We start from the raw sequence: 22096 nt of genomic DNA, 5'->3' as shown, positions 1-22096 counted from the left end.
TAGAAATATTTTAGAGAAGGACAGCAGGGCTGAGTGACGTGGGGATGTGAAAGGAACAGATTACAGCTCAGGGGACTATTTCTTTTGGAAGGAAAATAAGAGGAGGTAGGTGTGGTCTTCAGCCACTGATATCAGTCAGAGTTTTTCTGCTGGTTTTAACAAGAGATGAATCAGGCTTTTAGCAGATGGTATGCAAGAGCCACATAGTTCAAATGCTAGAATATGTTTAAAAGGATAAGTTAAAAAAATGTAAGATTTTTTTTTTTTCTTCCCATGGACTAAAAATTATTTAGTCCTTCAAAACACTTTCATTTTGGAAGCTGCAGCTTGTCAAGGCTGACAAAGATTCACTGGCAGCTGACTCAAGTAGTACCACCAGTCCTCTTTGTGGTAGGTATGTTCTACAAGGTAACCAGAAGGTGGAAAAATGAATAAGCAAAACTATAAAGCAACAATGTTCGAAATACATTTACCTACTCTGTAGCTTTAGTGTGGCAGCCAGCAGCTGGGTGTCTGCAGCAGCATGGTATGAGTGAACCACGCACACAGGCTTCCTGACACACCAACTTGACACTGTTAAAATGCATATCTTATGCTGACCTTTTGCTAGCAGGTAAATCTTGTGTATCCTCAGAGCCTATTTGAGACTTTGGGTCTGGAATATTCATGTGCAAGTAAAGGACCTCTTTTTGTAACACAGTAGGCTACATATGTCATATGCATGAACAAATACAGATCCAGTAGTTGGAGATGATGTCAGCTCACAGCAGCTGAGGGTTCAAGTATTTGTTTTTCAGACTAAAATTCCTGTAAGTAGTACAGGAAAGAAGTGTGCAAACCAACCTATTGCAAACCCATCCTGGAATCATCCTCTCTCCTTTTAGAATTGTAAAGTTCAAGTCAGTAGGACAGCTTGTGGTCTCAAAACTTCATTCCTGTCTCTCTTCGATGCCCCTTCTCTTTCTGCTTTCAACACTGCTAAAAAAGACATGTTTAATGGTGATGGTTAATGAGAAAAATTACTTGGGGAAAAAAAAAAAAACTTACTGCATTTTTTATGGATTCTTTTTGACCTGGTGAGTGAACTGAAACATGTTACCTGCAAATTCATTTGTATGACTTGCGCACTGTGAGCTGTATTTTAAAATATTTAAGCTACTGAATTGTGATGATTGGATAGGCGGTGGCACAGGCACGTGTTTGAGCATCTCAGCAAATGGAAGTGGTTCCAAGAGGCTACGTGCAGCTTCTAGAAGCAGGGAACAATTCCCCTGAGACTGGTGAAACCCCACCAGAAGGTCTAAAGGAACCACTTGGTTAATGAATCTGCAGTACGTTATGCATTTGTGCCTGTTATTGTTATAATTGCATTAATTTTAAATACCTGTTTGCATGCTAAAAGAGCTGTCCTCTCGCAGAGATAGCCCTTTCCTCCCAGAGCTCTCCATGTGTGTGCCAGGCCATCGGCACCTCCAGCCAACCAGTTAGACCAGTAGCTTTCAGCCTCACTCCTTTGTGGCTGCTAGACTAAATGCCGTGCTCTCTCAGTGGGATTCCCAGTGCAGGGAGTGACAGGGTTACAGCCCGGGAATTTCTGAAGTACAAAGCTAGCTGTGATTTAAGAGAAAATAGTTGTAGGGTACGTCTGAACAAACAAATGCTTTGAAAGAAATTCGTAATGTACTTTTCAATTTCAGTGTGACCCAGCTGATTGCAGCTTAAGTAATAAGTAGAGCTAAATCCTGTGGTGACCTGCTCAGTCCAATCCCTTCAGGTCAGTACAGAAGCATGCCTGTAGTGCCTTACCTCTACAGGGGCAGACTCACTAGCCTCAATATGTACGTGTTGGGAATTTAACTGCTGCTGAGCTACTGTGCTACCAGGTGCTAATAAGCTTTGTTAGGGTCTGTACTGAATGTCTTCTTGAGCACTGCTTTACAGAAGAGAACTCTCCTCTCCTGTGGCCAAAGAACAACCCCGTGATTATGAAAACCAGCTTATGAGAGGACTTGCAACACACATCCTTCTCTCCTTTGGATTGGGTTGCAGGAAGCATCATCTTATGGAGCAGTATATTAAGTCAAGAAAGAGTGAAACTACTTGTACAGCAAGTCAGTGGCAGAGGTTCAAAGAGAACCCAGGTCTCCTGACATCACAGCTTCTCATCCTACGCACCTAATGCTCGGTGTGTTTGTGCTAGAGATAGCAAAGCAGTGGTGCAGGTTCTGCAGGACTCCTGAGGTCTCCTGCCTCACTCCAGGCTCAGTAAGCAGACATCCATCTGCCACACTGCAAGGAAGTGCCACAGCATTTTCCTTTTTTAATATTGTTGCATATATACAGGAAGTATGAAAGCAATTGTAAAGATTAGGATTAAGCGCCATATTTTCTTGTATATAACTGTCAAATTCTCATGGGGAAACATACACAATATACAGTTAACTAAAAACTAGCAATAACAGATGTTACAAATGTGCAGGCGATTCAAAGCAAATCTACTCCAGAATCATCCTCTCTGCTAATTCGTCCTTCTTCAGATGCCCTTTGTCTCTGCTTTTGAGGTTTTGTTTAGGTTCTCTGCAAGCTTGTTTCTGAAAAAGTGTTTTAAAAATAGTCTGGGTTATCTGCAGTCTGGACTGTACCGTTATCCCACTGTGTGTTGTCACATAACATCTGTTAGATCTTGCTCAGGCTATTGAGGATTTTGCATTAGGGTTTCCTTTCCACAGTGCAGCAAACTCCGTGGGAGTTGAGCGTGCTGGGGTTTCAGACCTGAGCCTTTACTGTAAAAATAAATAAATAAATAAAACAATGTTTCCTGTCTGTCACCTGCTTGTGTGACTGCAGCAATTTCAGCTTGGATAAGCTTGAGCAAGCTGGGAGTTCCTGTTGTCAGGACTGAAGGCCTGCAAATGTCAGCTGCGGCCAATGAAGTGCACATCTGTGACTTGCACTGCAGGTCTGAGCATTAAGGTGCAAAAAGCCAGAGAAAATGCAACAGCCACCTGGTGGGCATCTTCAGGTGACTGAAGTACTGGCGTCTGCATAGTATTTTTTTAATCAACAGGAATTAACAGTAAAGATTTTATATATATATTTTTTTTACATTCCCCCAGTGTACATCTTGATATATTTTGCTAGGGAATAAACCTTTCTAATTTCACAGCACCTCATCCAGGCTACATATAATTATCAGTCCCCTGGTGTGTTTAAATGTAGTATTTCCATTCCTTGCTACTCCAGCGTATGTTACAAGAGTAAGTTTTACCTGCACAAACACAGTATCTGGTTCATAGTAATTTTCCCACAGTTACATTTATTTATTGCACATGAAACACCTTGCTCTCATCCAATGCTCTCATCATTAGGTTCACTGGTCTTTTTTACGGTCAGGATATTTTATCTTGCCTCTCAATTTAATCTAATCCATTTGCAGCCCCCTTCTTTTTACTGGTTTCAAGTATGATACTTTGAAATTGCTGGGGTTTAAAAAGTCGTGTTTCATTTTGTAATTACTGCAATTTTCTTCCCTAATTACTGCGTTGCAAATAAATGGTGAACAGAAATTGATAGTTTAAAAAAGAAAAAAAAATACAGTTGTCACAATAGGAGATCACAGAGGGAGCTCTAAGGTGAGAAGTAATAACAGGTATATTGTATTTTTCTTAGCAGCTTTTTGATCTTTCTTGATAGCTTGTGCTTTGTCTTATAAATTCCCAGGGAAATTAACAATAGGCACCGTAGCAGTGGTGGCTAATCAAACTGCCCTTGTGAATAAGAGTTTTCTGAATGGGTGAGCAGACACATCCAGGGCCATCACAAGCCAGAAGAAATCCATCGCTGTTGAGTGGCTCAACCAAATGCAGCAAGTTACATGCTTTCTACTTCTGCAACCAGAATTTTAATGTGAATCACATAAGCCAGAGCATGATTCCCGTAGAAGATTACTTTACGGGCAAGTTTCAGAAGAGAAGTAGTGTTTGATGGGTCTGTCCTCATCTTTGTAAAGAGAGCAGAGAATCTCAGTACTATGTGCCAGCATCCCATATGATTGTGAATCCAGCTAAAATCAAAAGGAGATGACACAACTTGACATAATCTCTGGAGGCAGAACTGCCTGTGAATTGCTTGTTTGAGAAGAAGTTTCACATGCTGAGTCCTGTAGGGCCAAGATCACTGCTTATGCATGGCCTTCTACTGTGCATGGTCCGTATCCAATCTACAATAGTAAGCACATATTGGCATTGTTAATGGCAGGCCAATATATAAAAATGTACCTAGAGTACAGTCACAGTTCCTAGAAAAGGACTTGGATGTGCTGCCTTCCCTCCACTGTCAAATAGAGACCTGAGCAGCGCTAAAGAAGGAATTGCCCAGTGATTTCGAGACTGGCAGTGTTTGAGCCACAGTCCGACAGTATGTGAGCTGGTATTGAAATAGAAACCATGATAAAGAGGATGATTGGCATGTGTGAAGCTAGAATGCCAAGGGCTTTTCTCTTTGAGATGTTTTGTATTTTATCAGCATCTGAGATCCTCTACTCTGTAGGGACTGTACAATTCACAGAAAAAAAGGACCTACAAAAGGGGCTGTGTGTCAAGTAGACAACTGGGATCTCCTTTGTGTCCCCTGGGCTTCAAGGTTATTTTTCTTTTACCAGTCCTCCCTGGAAGAAGTAAGCCTACCTGAGTGTGCATATGACAAGCTCCCATCCCTGTTGAGCTTAGCAGCAGCATACAGGAGAGGAATTTGGGCAGCATTGTTTTAAAAGGCTAAGGCCAAGCCTTTATCCATCGTATCCAGATGCCACACTGCATTTACAAAGGCGTCACACTGATGGGGTTTTACCAGCCAATGGTGTGGCTCATGAGTCTCCGTGAGCACCAACGGGTTTGAACACACTTTCTCTGCCTGTGATTTCTCAGCAAATGGGAGGAAGATAGGTCCTGCTGCTCTAAAACAAAGCATTTGTAAGACTAAGGAAGAGGAGAGAGAAAAGCTCTACCTCGGTAGTGTAGCTGACATGTAGCTTTTATTCAAGTTCTGAGTGGGCAAGCCCAATTAATTATAAGAGCTCTGGATGTCTAAACAAGAGAACAGCTCTCTGTTGTGAAGACACAGAAGTGTGTTTTGCTCTGTTTAATTAATGCTTAAGGACCTTCACAGGTAAGTCTTTAGTGTACTGAGAAAAGACCTCAAACAGTGCTGATTTTTCAGAATAACAACTATAGGGAGCTTCGTCATTTGGTAATTACATTGCAAGGATATTCACCTCGTACTTGCACTTAATAATGTAACAAGTGTTTAGTGATAGAATTGCATATTGTTTGCTGCTCTCCAGTTTGGAAAGAGTTTATAAAAAAAAATAAAAAAGGTATGTGGAAAGGAATAAAATGTTTGCAAGGTGTCTAGAGGATCCCATTATCCAGTGTGCTGAAGATCTCAATATCTGCAGCAGCATTATTGTGCTCTAACTGCCTTTTGTGCTCAGTAGAGTTGCAGTGCCAAATCCAGGTGCAACTGTCCTTGTTTTCACCTTATACCGTTAGGTGCCTTACAAATAAAGCCAAATAATACTGAGGAAAAAGGAGAGGAGCTGGCCATTCATTGGGTTGCTCTGTTGCAATGTTTTCCTTGCCTTTAATTCCACTGCCTGGATTTCTGACCTTCATTTTGGTCTTCCAGATTTTGCAAATGATTCTCTTCCAAAATTCTATGAAAATAGTTCTGCTTTGTGGTAGAGCAAGGAAAGACACAAATGTGAATTGTAAATCTTGCAATCACATTCTTGGTAAGTACAATGTATTACTAGTTGTCTAAGAGAGTACAACAACATCTTCTCTTATTCTTCTTTATGCTTGGGGCCAGTAATGAGTTTGGAGCTACTAGAACAATGGTGAGCTCTCACTTTAATCTCAAGTAGCATTTTGCTGTTTTCTTCTGCTTGTATTAGGGCATTCATACTGTGACGGCAGTGAACAGTCTTTGTCGTATGATAGCACGATATGTAATTCTCTTAATCACTCAAAGTGAGCTCTTAAATGTGATGATTAGAAGTATCAGCAACAAACAGTAACATGCTTAGAGTAGTGGATAAATGATAGCATTTGACCACTGAGAAGCTTCTTCTGCAAGTATTTTGAATTTTCATTCAGCTGTCTTCTCAAATGGACCATTTCTTGCTTCATTGTCATGGAAATATTATGCTAAAAAATATCTTTAGATGTGCAAGGAATGTGTGCATACTGATTCTGAAGCCATCTGAAGTTCTGATAAGACAAGCAGCTCTTACTATGCTGTGAGTAATCGTGCTATGCTTCTGAAGGCTTTGCTTTTACACCCAAGTGCAAAAGATGCTTGCTCAGTAATGCTCTCATTTTGTTGTGAGGGGGACAGGCTGACTTGAGGGAATGTTACTCTTTCTAACATGAAATTCACTTATGCTCATCAGATGTAATCAAAGATAGCTCAAGAAGTGTTGTCGCAAGTGTGTTAAATTAAACCGCCTCTCATGTAAATAAAAATGTGAATCCTCCCTAATTTAGCTGGGTTTGGAGTTGCGAGGTGGCCCTTCTCATGCTGTCCTCTCCCTTCACAAATCAGGCATGGGGCAAAGTTGGGGCTTACACCTCCCTAAGTACTAATCACTGATTGTAAGGATGATGCAGTTTTCTGCTTTTATAAACTGGCAGCAATTCCTGGTCCACCCAAGCCCTGAGATCAAGGGGAATAAAAAGTTGTGATGTAGAGGGCTGTGTTTGAGGCACTTGGCTTCCTAGGGCTACTTCTGCAGTTCATAAATTATCTCTTGCTCCTGGCTGTGCCTGCAGGCATAATGCAGTCATTTAATTAAGGCCTTAAAGTACTGTTGCCCTGATAAAAGCAGGGATTTGATGGTTCACAGGCTTCTGCTCCAGGAGACAATTAACTTGAGGCAGACATAACACCTGGAAGCCTCAGGGGCATCATTGTGACAGGGACAGTCAGGAGGAACTTGCTTCATCTGGGACAACTCAGTGGCTGTAAACAGGAGTAGGGAAAGGAGAGGGGTGCTCAGCTCTGACTGTTCTTCCTCTTTCATGGAGCTTTCAGAGCTTTCAGCCAACGTATAGCTCTGAGTTTATACCTGTCTCTTTCTTCCCTGAATCACCTTTACAGTACCTCAGCTGGTGCTCAGAACAAAGTTCAGTGGTGTCAATGTTTTCATAGGTTTATTTTTTTTTCTATCCCTTTACATAGTATTTTAATATATATTAATGCCTAATTGTGCTCTCAGTTACACCATCTCTCTAATTCAGATTTTCTTCGTGAATGTTGTCAGTGACTCTAAAGTAGCTAAAGGAACACTTTTTTTCTTATATACATGAGACATGGCTTTCTGCATGTGTACTTAGAAGGATCAGTCAAAGTTATTGCTTCTTTTTTTATTATTATTATTATTTTTTTTTCTGAGAGCTAGTGTTGCATGCCTTTACATGACATTTTTGAAAGCTTGTTGCTGTGTAAGTTTAAAAGCTTCACATTAATCCAATTGAGTGGTTGAGGAAAAAGAGGGGTATTGAATCACTCAGATGGGAGAAATAGTAGAGAGGTTATTTGAGTACAGTGTGCCAAATTATAAAAAATAAAATTGTGTAGATGTAGAAATATTTTTGACACTAATCGATTTTGCTAAAGAACCATCAAGAGTTAATTGTAACCAAGGCGAAGGAGTTTTAAAAGAGAAGTCTTATTTTACAACTTAATCTGATATAACTGTTGCATTTCAGGAGTTTTTTTTATAGAATCATAGAATCATTCAGGTAGGAAAAAACCTCTAAGATCATCTAGCCCAACCTTTAACCTAGTACAAAAGACTACCACTAAACCATGCTACTAAGCTCTATATTTACACATTTAATGAAGAACTCCAGGGATGGTGACTCAACCATTTCCCTGGGCAGCCTCTTCCAATGTTGCACAACTCTTTCAGTAAAGAAATTTCTCCTAATATCCAACCTAAACTTCTCCTGGCACATCTTAAGGCCATTTCATGTCATTTCTGTCATACATAGATATGTATTTGATTTCACCTGCGATGTTGTTTATTGTGCAACGTGCATGACTACTTTAGCATCAGACTTTAGGCATGGTTCCCAGTTCCTATGGCCTCAGCTACCACACAGGTTAAAATGCTTTGAAAACTGCAAGTTTTTCTCAGATACATTACTCACTTGCTAATGGTGGAGGTGAACAACTCACTGTTAAGCTGATTTACATGAACACCTTACACACCTGTAGGCTCCAGGGTTTCATTCAAGTCTCAGTTTTAGTGCAGCCCTTACAATTTGCTGTTTGCAAAGGTCTCTCTGAAACCACTTTTCTGTCCCCTGGTGGAAGACAGGTAAGTAGTTACAGCCCCCCCAAGCTTCCACTTGCTCAGGTTGGTGCCTATCAGTCCTTTCCTTACACCAGCCCATAAAAGACAGAACAGATAGATAGCACTGCTGGGTTTAACTGTAAGTGAATGCATAAAATTCTTGCCTGTTCTGGGCTGGATCCTGCTGTCTTTATAAATACAGAGCAAATAGTTTGTTGGTTTCAATGGGATGGGAGATGACAGAGATGACTCGGTGCTAGGAATGGTAAGGCTGAGTCCTTTTTTTTTTTTTTTTTTTTAATTTTTCTTCCCATCTCACATTTCTGAAGATAATTTTAGGAGGAAATGATTATCTTCAAGGATGTGAGCTGTCTGAGCAAAGCAAATTTCTATCCCATTACCCGTGTTATAGAGTAAAACTTGTGAAGTGAGTAACGGTCTAAGAATATGCCTCCGTGTGAACTACAGGTTCTTTTCCTAGCCATACAAAGGCTGGAACACCTACTTAGTAAAGACATTTAGCATCTTCAGCTGCTGGCTGGGCAGTGACATTCTTCCACTGGCCTTTCCTGTGGTGGGGAGCTGTGGAAGCTCTGCCTTGTTCTGCCCTGCCTTGACTGCAGTTGATCTAAAAGCCAGGCTCAGTGGGCACTCCGGCAGAGGCATGTGTTTGTGATGAACTGGACTTTCACAGGGCCACTGGATGGCTGTAAAATGTTAATGCATTCTAACCTCTGCCCATCCAGACAGCATTCAAGCCAGCAGACTGACAGTAAATTCCGTTGCCTGTTCCTGTGCTTGCCTAATTGTGAGCTTGAATGCAAGTCCCCTAGTGCGTGCATTGTGTTCCTACCATGGAGGCAGCCAGCAGTGCCCATCTCTTTGGCAAGACTGAGACAGGGCTCTGCTACCTGCTCTGCCAAGCTCCTGCTCCACCTGCCTATGATCCTGTCTATGACCTCCACACATCACAGGTTTATTTTCTTTCCCTTCCTACCTGTTTTTGTCCTGGTTTCCTCTTCCCCAGCCCACATTCCTTATCCCCCCACCTGCTTCTACCTCTTCCTTCAGCAAGGGCAACCCTGGATTCATGGTTTCTTCTTCTACGCTACTTGGCACAGCAGGGAGAAACCCAGAGACACACTCTTCCTACTTGCAGAAGGTGCACCCAGACGTGGCACAGCTAAAAAGAGCTTAGATCTGCATTGCAGAAAATGTGTCTTAGCGCCAGTCTGGAACATGCTCAAACCAGGTAGGATTTCCTGGGCATTTAGATGGTAAAATCAAAGATGTCTCAAATGAGCATTTCAAACTGAATTTTTTGGAGAGGCTTATAGGTTAGCTGATCTTTAACATATTTTTACGTGAACAGCAAAAGATGAATGCTTAGTATGGTGACTACTGCTCCAGATTAACATGGAGGATGAAAGGAAAGGTCGTCAGAAATCTTTAACAGGTAAAAAAAATAAAAAAATGTTCCCTTACTCTCACAGCTACAAATTTCTTCATTAAATTTTCATGGTGTGCATCTCTGTAGATCTGAGGCAGACATCTGGCATGCAAAATTTTACTCCAAATGTATGTAGCTTTGAAAATGTATAGGCAACTGAAGACAGGGTTTATAATGGAAAATGTCAAGAAACTTTAGTAATCAGCAATGCTAGATGTCTTGCTTATACAAAGAAATGTATACAAGTGCTAGAAATGAATAGATAAACACACATCCAGTCCAGCCACCAGTATTCCTTAGCAACAAATCTTGCCAGTAGGGCAATTTTTATGAGGGAAGTACACAAGCAAAAACCTACTGATAATAGATTTGTGTTCTTCGCAGAACCACGTTGTTATATTTTTCCTGGTTACCTTTATGTTCCTAAGTCAAAATGAGAGGCAGGTAGCAAAAATGTGTGTCTTTGTCTTTCTCATGCTTAGGAGTCTCCACCTGAAAAATTACTGAATATCAACAACTAATCACAGTGCAGTTGTAAGTAGATGCATATCACTTCATGTCAACTGCCTAGTAATAGAGCTAGATTGTACATGGCTAGACCCCAAATCAATGAACATGCAACACTGGAGGCTCGAACAAATGTGGCTAGGACAGAGGAGACTGGCTTACTGACTGCAAGCAATTTATTGTTGCCCATTAAATATTAGCGTACTGATTTACTGTACTACTTCTGTGGTTATTGGAGGCAGGCAGCTGCTAAATAGGATCATCAAGCAGAGGAAATATAAGTGAAAGTCAATAATAGGGAGTATCCACAGATCACAAATAACAACAGAACAAAGAATCAATGATAAAATAAATGGCAATCAGCTTTCCTGTTACAAAGGAGATGACTCTAGCCCTGAACATGCAACCCTTGTAAAGCAATAGCTGCTTATGTCAAAACCAAGAAGAAAAAACTCTGAAGATGAGATAAAATTAAGATTAGATAATGTGTTCCTAAAACATCAGCTAAGTGCAACTACTCAAATACATCATGTACTGCTGCAGATTCAGGGTTATTTGAATGTTCAAACTCTGCATTTCTGTATCTTGACAAGCTTGGATTCTTTTGTCTCAACTGTGATCTTGGTGATAAGTTTTTTGGGTTTTATGCTGCTTGTTTTTGATATGCTTTAGTTTCCTTGCAAACATTTTTACCTGAAATTATCAGTACCTACTGGTCAATCTTACTTCTACCTCCAGATGCTTTTCTCTTTCTTGCCTGGAAGTATTATAGTAATCTGGAAGCTGAGGTTTTAAAATCTGGTATCTTACCATTTCTCAAAAAAGGTCTTTTGAGAGTCTGTGTTCACATGTGTTTGTGCACATGTGTGTTTTAGACCAGGACAGGGAAAAAGTCATGAGAAAATTGGAATAAATTCTGCAGCTGGGATTAAACAGACACATCTGCTTAGGCCTTGTTGGGTTTTAAACTGTTGCCTGTCTAAAAACTGACAAGCCTTACATAAAGCCATAGGCAGTTGTGTTGCTGAACGTCTACTATGAGCAGATATAGTTTACAGCTTAAGGAAATAGAAGCAGATCAGCCTGAAGGCTGGAGTATCACTGCTGCATATCAGACAGGTAATTCCTGGAACAGGCAGTTTTTCGGGTACAGCAAAAGGAATAAGAGCAGCCATGGAAATAAGTTTCCCAAGCAGGTTTTTTGCATGGAGCAGCAACAGGCATACATGACAGAGATAACCAGTACCGTGTATTGATGCTGCAGGTAAAAAGGACAGGCACTCGTGTCCCAGGTTTCCCAGCCAGCTGCTGATGCAGCTCATACATAGTGAATGAAGGAATGTTCCTGGTGAGAGGGCACTTTTTTCTCATCCTTCATCAGATTTGACTCTCTCTCCCTTTGCCTTTCCTTGTCATGCTGTTTTTTCCCTGCTTTCTTCTCCCTGTTTTCTCATGTAGACAGTCCTAGTCTTCTCCCTCTTCTTTACTGTCCTGTCCTGCTCAGTGATTTTCCTCTACTCTCAGTCCTGCTTTTCCCTCAGCTTCCACATCAGTGCCCATGCCTACTCAATTCCATCACTGCACCACATCATATAAACTGCCTTTAATTGCTGTTTTGACTACCCATTGTAATTTCTTCTCCTATTTTTTCATATGCCACCCCCAGCGTCCCCACTGTGTTTAATCCCAGTTCTCCCCTGCAGAGACTCCCTGACGCACCTACTGGCTCTGCTTCAGAGACAGCCTTGGCTACTGTAATTTCAGACGGTCCCATAGCGATCTGATTATAGCACAGTATCATACATTTATTTACTTTACTGCTGGGTCTTCTTGAAGGAAAACTTTATGACTCATAACTTAATTGCTTCCCTCTCTGATTTGGTTCGCTCAGTTCCCACCCACGTACCGTAGACAGCTACCTTTTCATTACTCGTTTTTGACACCTCTCATTTTTTATGCATGAGGCTTGCCCAAAAAGAGCGAAAACAGCTCTTTTAGTAATAGATGGAACTGATCACAAATGACTCAGTTTTGAAGACTGACGTTGCTTCCCTGAAAGATGTGCTTAGAAATGCTTAGCTAATGCCTAGTCACCTTAGCTATTTATTTGAGCAAAAGTGCCAGGGGTGTAAATTACAACCAGATTGTGGAAGTGCCTCGTGTATCACACACTGATCAAACACCAACTGGTAAAGCATGCTGTGATGCATCTTGCCTCTCCAGAGAATATAATTTAGTTTTTTTCCTTGAAATATCCATTAGGAAGTTGTGGGTGTTTCTATTTTTTAGTATAACAAGGGAAACTGCTTAACCCTGGCATTGCATTGCTTCTTGTTATATTTGAGAGACTAAATTCATCATTTAGTGAAAGCTAAGCCTCTGAGACCAGACTAACCTTAGTGAGGAGCAGAGGATTATAAGAGCAAATGAACTTTTGGAAAGGGTGAGAGATTTAAGGCAATTTTGTCAATTCTCAAGGAATGAAGGAAGGCAAGTTGGGCATGGAAGTGCTTTAAAGGAAAATGGTATCAAGTGAACCAACAGGAATGATAGCACTGGCACAAGATGACCCAGGATGACAAGAGTGGGTGGATGATGGAGGTGAGATGGGGAGAAGGACTGGGACACCCACCAGAGGCTTTCAACCTTCACTACCTCTAGCTGCAGTTCATTAGTAGACCCTACTACATTTTATCTCCACTCACTTCAGTTTAATAATGAGTGCAGTGTTTCCAATTGCTGAGTGATTTTGGAAGAAGTATAGAATATTGCCAGGAGGAGTATTCAGCTGGTAATTGATTTTGCAGTTAATTCACAAAACTGACTTGGTAACTGAGGTAACTCAGGCCTTTAGTAGAGAAATAATTTTCCATGGACTGGATAGTTTTTACTGTGAGAGTGGTGAATCTCCATGGCAGAGGAGTCCTCTGGCACAACTCAGACTTGCTCAAAGTTTTGCTTTGAACGAGAAGTGATTTCTGTGGTGTCTGGGCTACGTCCCTACTCCTCCTCATGTCCTCAGGAACACCCCACCTACAGGAAAGTTGGTGCCTACGGGCTGCAGTACAAGGAGGGAAATGGAATTGCTTCTCCTGCTGTCTGGCTTGTTACTCTGCCCTGGAGGCCTTGACTTGGGGCAGCTGTGTTTTCTGCACCCATGATGGTTACACCAGTGGATCTGAGCATATGACTTAGGACTGGTTTATTTTTATCAGTGCAGTGGAAGGCTGTAAAACATCAGTGGTGTAATGGAGGTACCAAGGCTGATGTAAGGGGAATATGTTACTGTTTTGTTCTTGATCAATGAAAATCACCAAGTAGTCTGGTAATTGTCATGGGCACAGGTATTTCTGAGCATCTTTAGATGTCTCATCTCTTGGAAGATTTGCTAATCTAAATGTCATTTATACTAATTGAAAGGAGAATTTAACTTCATTACTTCATGACTTTAATATCATAACTTCATTACCTGATCCAATGAACTACTGTTCCTAATTACTGAGATGAAAATAACAATGGCACATCTTTATTTATAGTGGGATTAACAGGACAACACCTACTGCTGACCTGGGCATCACGCAATGTAGCTAGGGCAGCAGGACAGATGTAAATGGTTGTCTTTATTCCAGAACAAGCTAGTCTACAAGACTATAATGTAAACAGCCCTTATACTTGCATGTTACGTGCTAATGCCAGCTGGATAATATTCAGGTTAATTTATATCACTGCCTGGCCTATATTTCAGATGCCTTCTGTTCATCTGCAGAGGTACAAAGCCAGTGAATGTCTGTGCTTGCATTTGTTTTGCAAATGTCTCTTTCAGAGGTGATTCAGAGGTACAAGAACAATCTTCATAATGATTAAAATGTTAGGATGACACTGAAGTGGAAAACAAGACACCAACTATGTTATTTGGAAAAAAATGGCTCCCAGCCAAAAAAACAAACAAACAAATAAAATCTAAGGTTTAGGTGAAATTTTTGTGCACAAGGATGCCATTGGTAATTTTGCAAGCTTTATTTTTAAAAATTTTATCTAGAGGCCTAAAAAGGATATGTTGTAATGCAGTGAGAATAGCCATTTTCTTAATATTGTCAATCTGAAATAGATCTGGGAAAATGTAGAGAAAAGAAAAAAGAAAACATTGTTCCCTTGATGTTTCCAGAATAATTTCTCAAGCTGAGATGGTTCCTATAAGATCTTCTGCCATCAGACCTTTCTCTGAATGAAACCTGTGACTCACTTGTTAATCACCACCTCAAATTTTGCCTGATGAATATTTCTTCCTCTGACGCCATTTTGAATTGGACATGACACTCACATCTCTCTAGGTTGCCTTCTTTCTAGTTTGCATCTGTATTTGAACAAGTTGATTGAAAATTAAACTATAAATAGTAATTCTGTGAAACTAAGAAAGGAATCGTCAGTACCCATGTGGTTCTTTACAAATATATACTCAATTATCTTTGTAATCCTCTGTCCTTGAAAGTAATACTAATAGCCAGAATACCTACAGAAGGATATATTCTTCTTCTGTTCTCACTTTGTAGTAGTTTTAGCTTAATTAAAAATATTATTTAAACCATAGTGTCCCAATGTACATGGTAACCGATTTCCTACTTGTCAACCTATTTCTTGCTGTGAGGTCTGAACATGGTCACACAGTTTACTACCAAAAGCTATACTTTATTAGCCATGTAAGCTAATAGTATGCTTAATAATAATAATAATAATAATAATAATAATAATAATAATAATAATAATAATAAGCTTCTCTGTGTTCTACCTCACTGTTCCACGCAAGCTGTAGCTAAAGATCTCCAGGGGAGAGGAGTGTTGGTTTCACCTGTGGTGGTTTTACCGTGCTGGGCAGCTAAACCCCACAACCGCTCTCTCACTCCCCCTCTTTTAGATGAGGAGGGGGAGAAGTAAAGCAAAGAACAACTCACGGGTTGAGATAAGGATAATTTAATTAAAGGGAAATAATTATAATAATTAAATAAAGATTATTATGAACTAAACAATTTAACTAAAGGGAAATAAAAAGGGAAAGGGGAAAAGGGAGGGGGAAAGGGAAAAAATAAAAAGAAGGGAGGAAAACAAACAAATAAAATAAATGAAGGCTATATGGAAGTGCAGAGGAAAGAAATTACTCTCTGCTTCCCACAAATGAGTGATGATTGACCACGTTCTTGAAGCAGGGCCTCAACACACATAGCCGGTGTTCGAGAGGAGGACCCACATTTTCCCAACGAGAGCCCACCCCTCCCCTCTTCTTCCTGTTTCCACCTTTTATTGCTGAGTGTGACGTGACATGGTATGGAATATCCCTTTGATTGGTTTAGGTCAGCTGCCCTGGTGATGTTTCTCTCCTCACTTTTTGCCCACCCCCTAGGAGGGTTAGAGAAAGGCCCGATGCTGTGCCACTTCTGCTCAGCAGTAGACACAACACTGGTGTGATACAACTGCTGTTCCAGCTACAAGTGCAGAGTACAGCACTGTATGGGCTGCTGCCGGGAAAGTTAACATTCCAGCCAGACCCAGTACATCACCCTGCTGGGCAGCTAAACCCCATCACACCTGCTCTCTCGCTCCCCCTCATGAAAGGAAGAGAGGGAGAAAATGTAATGAAAAGGAGCTCAAGGGTGGAGATAAGGACAGGGAGATTGTTCACCCATTACCATCATGTGCAAAATTGATTCAGTGTACGGAGATTAATATAATTAATTACCTATCACTAGCAGACTAGAGCAGTGAGAAACTAGAAACACCTTCCCCCTCCATTCACCCTCTTCCACCTCCTCCCCATGAGCAGCGCAGGAGAATGGGGAATGGGGGCTGTGGTCAGTCCCCAACATTTCATCTCAGCCGCTCCTTCATGGTCCCTCTCTGCCCCTGCTCCACGTGGGGTCCATCCCACAGGATGCCGTCCTTCCCGAACTGAGCCTGCGTGGGCTGCCCACAGACAACAGCTCTTCAAGCACTGCTTCCACACAGCTCCCTCCCACAGGGTCCATCCCCCAGGAGCAAACTGCTCCAGCACGGGTCCCCCACGGGTGGGCGGCAGCTCCCCCCAGACCCCTGCTCCTGCGTGGGCTCCTCTCCATGGGCTGCAGCTCTGGCCCAGGGCCTGCTCCTGTGGGGGCTCTCCATGGGCCGCAGCCTCCTCCAGGCCACATCCACCTGCTTCACCAGGGGCTCCTTCACCCATGGGGGGGCTGCAGCATGGAGATCTGCTCCATGTGGGACCCATGGGCTGCAGGGGGACAGCCTGCTCCACCAGGGGCCTCTCCACAGCCCACAAGGGAACTGCTGCTGCCTGCCTGGAGCACCTCCTGCCCTCCCGCTGCACTCACCTGGGGGCTGCAGGGCTGGTGCTCACTCCTTTCTCACAGCTGATGTTGCACAGCATTTCTGAGCCTATCTTAAATATGTTATTACAGAAGTTGTGCCAGTGTCGCTCACTGGCTCAACCTTGGCCAGTGCTGGGTCCCTTTTGTAGCCAGCTGAAGCTGGCTCTTCTCACAGAGGCCACCCCTGTAGCCCTCTCAACTACTGAAACCTTGTAACGTAAACCCAATACAAGAAGAAAACTAAGATTTGAATAATTGGTGAGAACTGTGTGTTTTAGCTATTGTATTGTATGAAGATCATCAACTTTTCCTGTCCGTTCAGTGGGTAAATGCTTTATCTGCTGAGCTGTTAAAAGTCCTGTAGAGAAAATGAAAATTCAATCTGTCTTGCAGTTTTTCGGTTCCTCAAGCTCACCTAGCTTTTTTTGCTTCCAAAAGGAATATCATTGTATGTGGCAAAAGTAGCGCTGCAAGTCCAAAACCATGGTCTTGCTTGAGTTCCTCAAATAATTCAAATCTTTGGAAGTCGGTGGAAATGCTCCAAGATGAAGTCTCATGGTACTACACTGTTTTGAAAAATGCTTTAATGTAGTAAATCTCAGAGAAGTTAATCGGTGTAGATCCATGTCCTTCCTCTGGCCAAGGCCAGAGCAAACTGAGTCAATGAAATCTATCAGTGAGCACTTATGCAAGCACATTGCGCTAAGTTTCTCACTTTCTCTGCACATTACTGCTTGGTGTATCTAACTAGTGATGGTTTTCTGTCCCTACTTTTCTTCTTCTTAGAGTAGCTAAAGGATGTTGATTGTGTTTTCTATGGTCTTCCTGTCATAACTGGTGCTCAGGTTATACTGTTTTAAGTCACGGGAATTGAACTCTAAATTTCACTCTGGCAAAGCAGAAGATCAGAGGCAGGAGACATCCTGTTGTGCCAACCAACAAACCAGAGACAAACTACTCACAATTCAACTACATGCCAGCCTTTTGAGTAAACCTTATTATGTCTGTCTGCTGCAAGCAATTGTGCCGCTTCTCCCTGGCAGTTCTTCTAATCTGAAATAATTCCCTCTTTCAGCTGAAACAAAGATTTGCTTCAAATACTATCATGGCGTGAGCGGGGCACTACGAGCCACAACTCCAAGTGTCACAGTGAAGAACAACGCAGCTCCCGTAAGTTATACTGGCCTTTTATTTTTTCAGTATATTTTCCCTACTGTCACTGTGCTATGCCTTGCTTTCCTTGCCTGCTTTGTGTACTAATATATGAAAACTGAACAGAGTATTTTCTCTTAAGTGTGCTGTGGAGCAGAGGAGTGGGTATTCTCTCAGTTAAGATGTGGATCTATAAGCCAAAAGAACTTAAGAGTCAGCTCTCAATCTGTCACAGATAACTTCTGTGATTTGGGGCCAGTCCCATTTCCTAGCTGTACTCCGTTCTTTTATCTTCTGTCTTCTGGGTGTTGTGATATTTGTTTAATACCTCTGAAGGACTGGGGAACCTTGGATTGTAAGTACAACAAACATGCAGAAAAGGAGTAAGATTTTCTTAAGTGCATTTCTCAAAATCAAGTTGTGAACATTTTCATGGCGGTGTCTCTGAGTTCCAGAAACAGCTAGGCTCTGACAGACTAGCATCAGTAATATGAAGTGGGCATTCAGACCCTGATCCATCAAAGTACTGAAGATCATTTTTGACAGACTGAGGCTTCATTGAGAGCAATTTTGATCTGTTTAGCAAAGCTCCATGGCTCAAATGGCTGTTAGAAGCTATGTATCTTGCCCATTTTCAGAAAATGTAGTCACCCTAAGAGTGAAAAAAATTTGAGAAGCCTGGAGAGACTTGCTGAACTCCAAAGATTGTCTGGTCTTGCTGAAGGACTTTCACTACCTACTAGGCTCATCTTGGCAGAGAACCGATAGAACTAAGGAGTTTTAGTTCAACCAACGTTAGAGATGGATGGGTTCAGATGTTTACTCTGGAAACAGAGTTCAGGAAAAGTTTGTCTTATGTGTGGGTGTACATAGGTTTTAGTGGACATCACTGAATCACGTTTTTTGGGATGGTCCCAAGTGTGGTGAAAATGTGTGATTGCACCACGGTCAGGAAGGATTAACTTTTTTACCCGTGATGCATGTACAGACTTTTATTGTTTTCCTTTTACCTTCTTTTGATGTACTCTACAGCTGGAAGCTGGATGCTGGGTAGGGACTGATGTGTCTGTTAAGAATAAAAGGTGTTGTCTCAATACACCTTTCTCATATGCTCAGGGCGAGTCCATACACTATTTTGGGAGCCTGGAGAATTCATTTCAGCTGTCTTCAGTGGAACATTATGGGGTGCTCTTAGATATTTTAATTTTGTGGGACACTGAAAAATACTTCGTATGCTGTAGCATGTAGTGTCTTGTTGACTCAGGACTTACCATTCATTTCCTGATTGTCATCTGTCTGAGGGGGGACCATCTGTGCCATTGATTTAGTCCCAGTCCTCTCTGAAAGGTACAGGAGTTGGCCAAGCAAGGCAGAAAATACCAGTAGGCTGCGAGATCAGAATATTTTTTTCATGAATCACATCTGTGTCTCAGACTTGAGTTTGACCCAACTAAGTAAATTTCTCAGGTCTAGCGTGGAGGGGTTAGTGTTTCATTATTAACTATTGGCCGTATGTTTTAAGTTAATAGAAGAATGTCAGAGGAGCTGCTCTTTGTGATAAGCAAATATGTAATCTCTCCAACTTCTTTAGCTGAAGCCTTTACACACATATGGAAAATAAAGTGCCTTAAGTAGCCATTCCCTTCCAGCTGAAGAGGGCTTATGTTTAAACGAAAGTCATTGTCTAGTACTCAAAGTCTTCATAGAGGTCAGATGAGAAAAAGAAACACCTGTTATGATCTTCAGCTGAGTATACTGTACATGACTGAAAAATAAAATACAATAAAAAGTAGTGTCACATACATTTTCCATGTGAGGGTCAAACCATCACCTTTGGCAACAGCATTCTCTTCACATCTAATTTTTCTTGCTGTTCTGGGTTGCAGACTAGTCTGATTTTTGCCAGTTGCCTTCACAGACCAGAGAGGCCAGCAGTGTTGTAGATGCATCATTGGTTTCTCTGTTGTTTTCTGTTCATTGTTTGCTGCATGACATAAATATTTGGTGCATTGTAAGGCAAATACTAAGCAGTGAAAACAACAAGAACAAAGGAATAGCAACAAAGATGATGCAATATTAACCTGGGTGACCCTGCTGTATGAGTGCAAGGGAAAGAAAAGAAAAAAAATAAACAAACAAACAATAGATTAGAAAACCTCTGTATGAGCACAGAGGAAAATAATGGGATGGTTCTTGCATATGTGTAGGCTTTCAGTTAAGTATGACCCTTCAGATCCCAGTCCTAGCTGAAAAACCATCAGATGGCTTTCCTCATCTGGCTCTCTGCAGTACATTTGCAACCTATTTTATTACTGAAGTATTTGAATGTTTCACAGCATACTGCACCACTGGAAAATGGTGTTTTTCTAACTGCACAGAAAAGGAAGGGGATAACAAGGGATTTACTGAGCCCTAACCTTTTCCTGGGCTCTTGTGTGCCTCTGCGCTGGCTGCCACTGGGGCAGAGATACCAGTCATGCAAAGTGCAGATGTTATCCTTACAAGTGCAAAAGGATGTAGGCACTCACCTTTGAGTGTGATTTCACTAACACCGAATTCCGGACCCTTGTACTTTTCAACTGAGTGGAAAGAGAGAGAGGGAAAATGTTAAACAAATTCCAAAATAATCCAATAATCCGCCATATCTATTATAATTTTTTTTTTTTTTTTTTTTTTTTTTTTTTTTTTTTAAAAAATAGTGGCTTAGGGCAATGATCAGGAAGTTCTTGTCCAAAAGCAGCAGCATCTATTCTGGTTTTCACCTTGCTATGCTCATTCATCATCAGCCAGAGAGTAAATGCACACCTTCCCTTATTCCTGTCCCTGGGTCCCTCCCCATTCCTTTGCAGTCAATCCAGTCAAGTATACTGGGTGGGCAGCCCCATCTCTTTTTCCTGTCTCCTGAATTGATAATCCTAGCACGGCTGAGCAGGAAAGTGATAGATTGTTTTATTTCCCCTGTTCCTCTGTGCGATCAGTTATGGGCTGTGACAGTCGTGCCATGCTTGTCTGAGGTCCCTGAGGCTTCTTACCCTAGTGAGACTTGACACCCTGGGCCTTCTGTGATCAAACTGGATGCATCAAACCCCTCCATTGTTTTCCTTGCTCCAGTGATTCAGAGCAGCGCCCCAGGGTCCCAGGCATGGCATTTCTCAGTGCCAGTGAAAGCTCTGGTCCCCCAGTTGGTGCGAGCAGGGGCTCTGTTCAGCAGTAACCTTCTTCAGATCCTGGAGCAGGTTCTTACACATCTTTTCAGCTCATGGAGGGAATCCTGTGCATGGAAACTTACCCACTATTGCAATCAGTGGGAGTTTTAGTGGCATCTGTGGGATCTTAGCATTTTGTTCCTACCTTTGCAGGGAGAAAATCTCAATACAGATCCTACTGTGGGTGTAGGGGCTGAAGGTTTTTTGAAAGTTTATTGCCTTGAAAAAGGAGAATTTTTGCCAATGTGGTAATGGCATCACAAATTCACCCTGAAACTTAGGCTGTCACTAGAGGGACAGAGGGAACGAGGCTTTGTTTATTTGACAGAAACAAACCTTTTCGTCTGGCACAGCTTGGGAAAAATAGCAGGAGCAGATGTCCTTCGAGAAGCGGCATTTGGGGACAGGTGACCTTCCAGGGACAGTGTTTTCCCTGCTAGCACAGACTCACCTGCATCTGCAGCCACCCAAGCAGATTTTGTCTGAGCCTCCAGGCACGTGGCACCTCCTGCGATGGGGGCAGCAGCTGGTGTGTTGGCCAGTATACCCGGCGGGTATCTTGTCCTGCCAAAGAGACCTGCAAACACCAATAACCAGACAAATCCTAACACCACAATTCAAAAACAACAACAACAAATCTGTCTGTCTGTACGTGGTTCGCTGCAACTGAGAAGAGAAAAGGAGCTAGAAATAGCCATGCTGGGGCTGTAAGTGGTTGCCATTCTCGTTCACGTGCTGTTGAGACAGTATTTAACTAGCAGTTAAAAGGAAACCTGCTTCCAAAGGGGGAAAAAGTTGCTGTGTTAGTTGGATGTCTTTGCATAGCATCGGTGGTGCTTGAGGCTGAGCAGCATCTCGCCTTCCTTATACTGTGGATGTTCTGCTCCATTTGAATTTATCTCCTTACATTCTAACCCAGTTATTAGAGCTGCCTCACCCCCTGATTGGGATGCCCTGCAGTTCATTTGTCAGTGAAAAGTCCCGTCACATTTTATTGCTTTTGAATCGTCGAGCTTGAATATCTGGGAACCGAGGGCCGTGCACTTTGACCAGTTCCTACATGGCGAAA

At 41.9% G+C, this 22096-nt stretch overlaps 1 protein-coding gene across 3 annotated transcripts in view; it reads left to right on the top strand.

The window, feature by feature from the left end:
• HECW1 (HECT, C2 and WW domain containing E3 ubiquitin protein ligase 1) overlaps positions 1-22096 on the top strand; it is a 264203-nt gene that overhangs the window by 110111 nt on the left and 131996 nt on the right. For all 3 annotated transcript variants that reach the window (XM_032182376.1, XM_032182375.1, XM_032182377.1), the window contains exon 4: positions 17745-17839. In XM_032182376.1, coding sequence (XP_032038267.1) covers positions 17745-17839 — 95 coding nt within the window. The remainder of the gene's footprint in view (positions 1-17744; positions 17840-22096) is intronic.

Source organism: Aythya fuligula, chromosome 2 (genome assembly GCF_009819795.1).
Source record: "Aythya fuligula isolate bAytFul2 chromosome 2, bAytFul2.pri, whole genome shotgun sequence".
NCBI classification, from domain to species: domain Eukaryota; kingdom Metazoa; phylum Chordata; class Aves; order Anseriformes; family Anatidae; genus Aythya; species Aythya fuligula.
The sequence above is the reverse complement of the archived record's forward strand: the minus strand, read 5'-3'. Positions and strand labels throughout refer to the sequence as shown.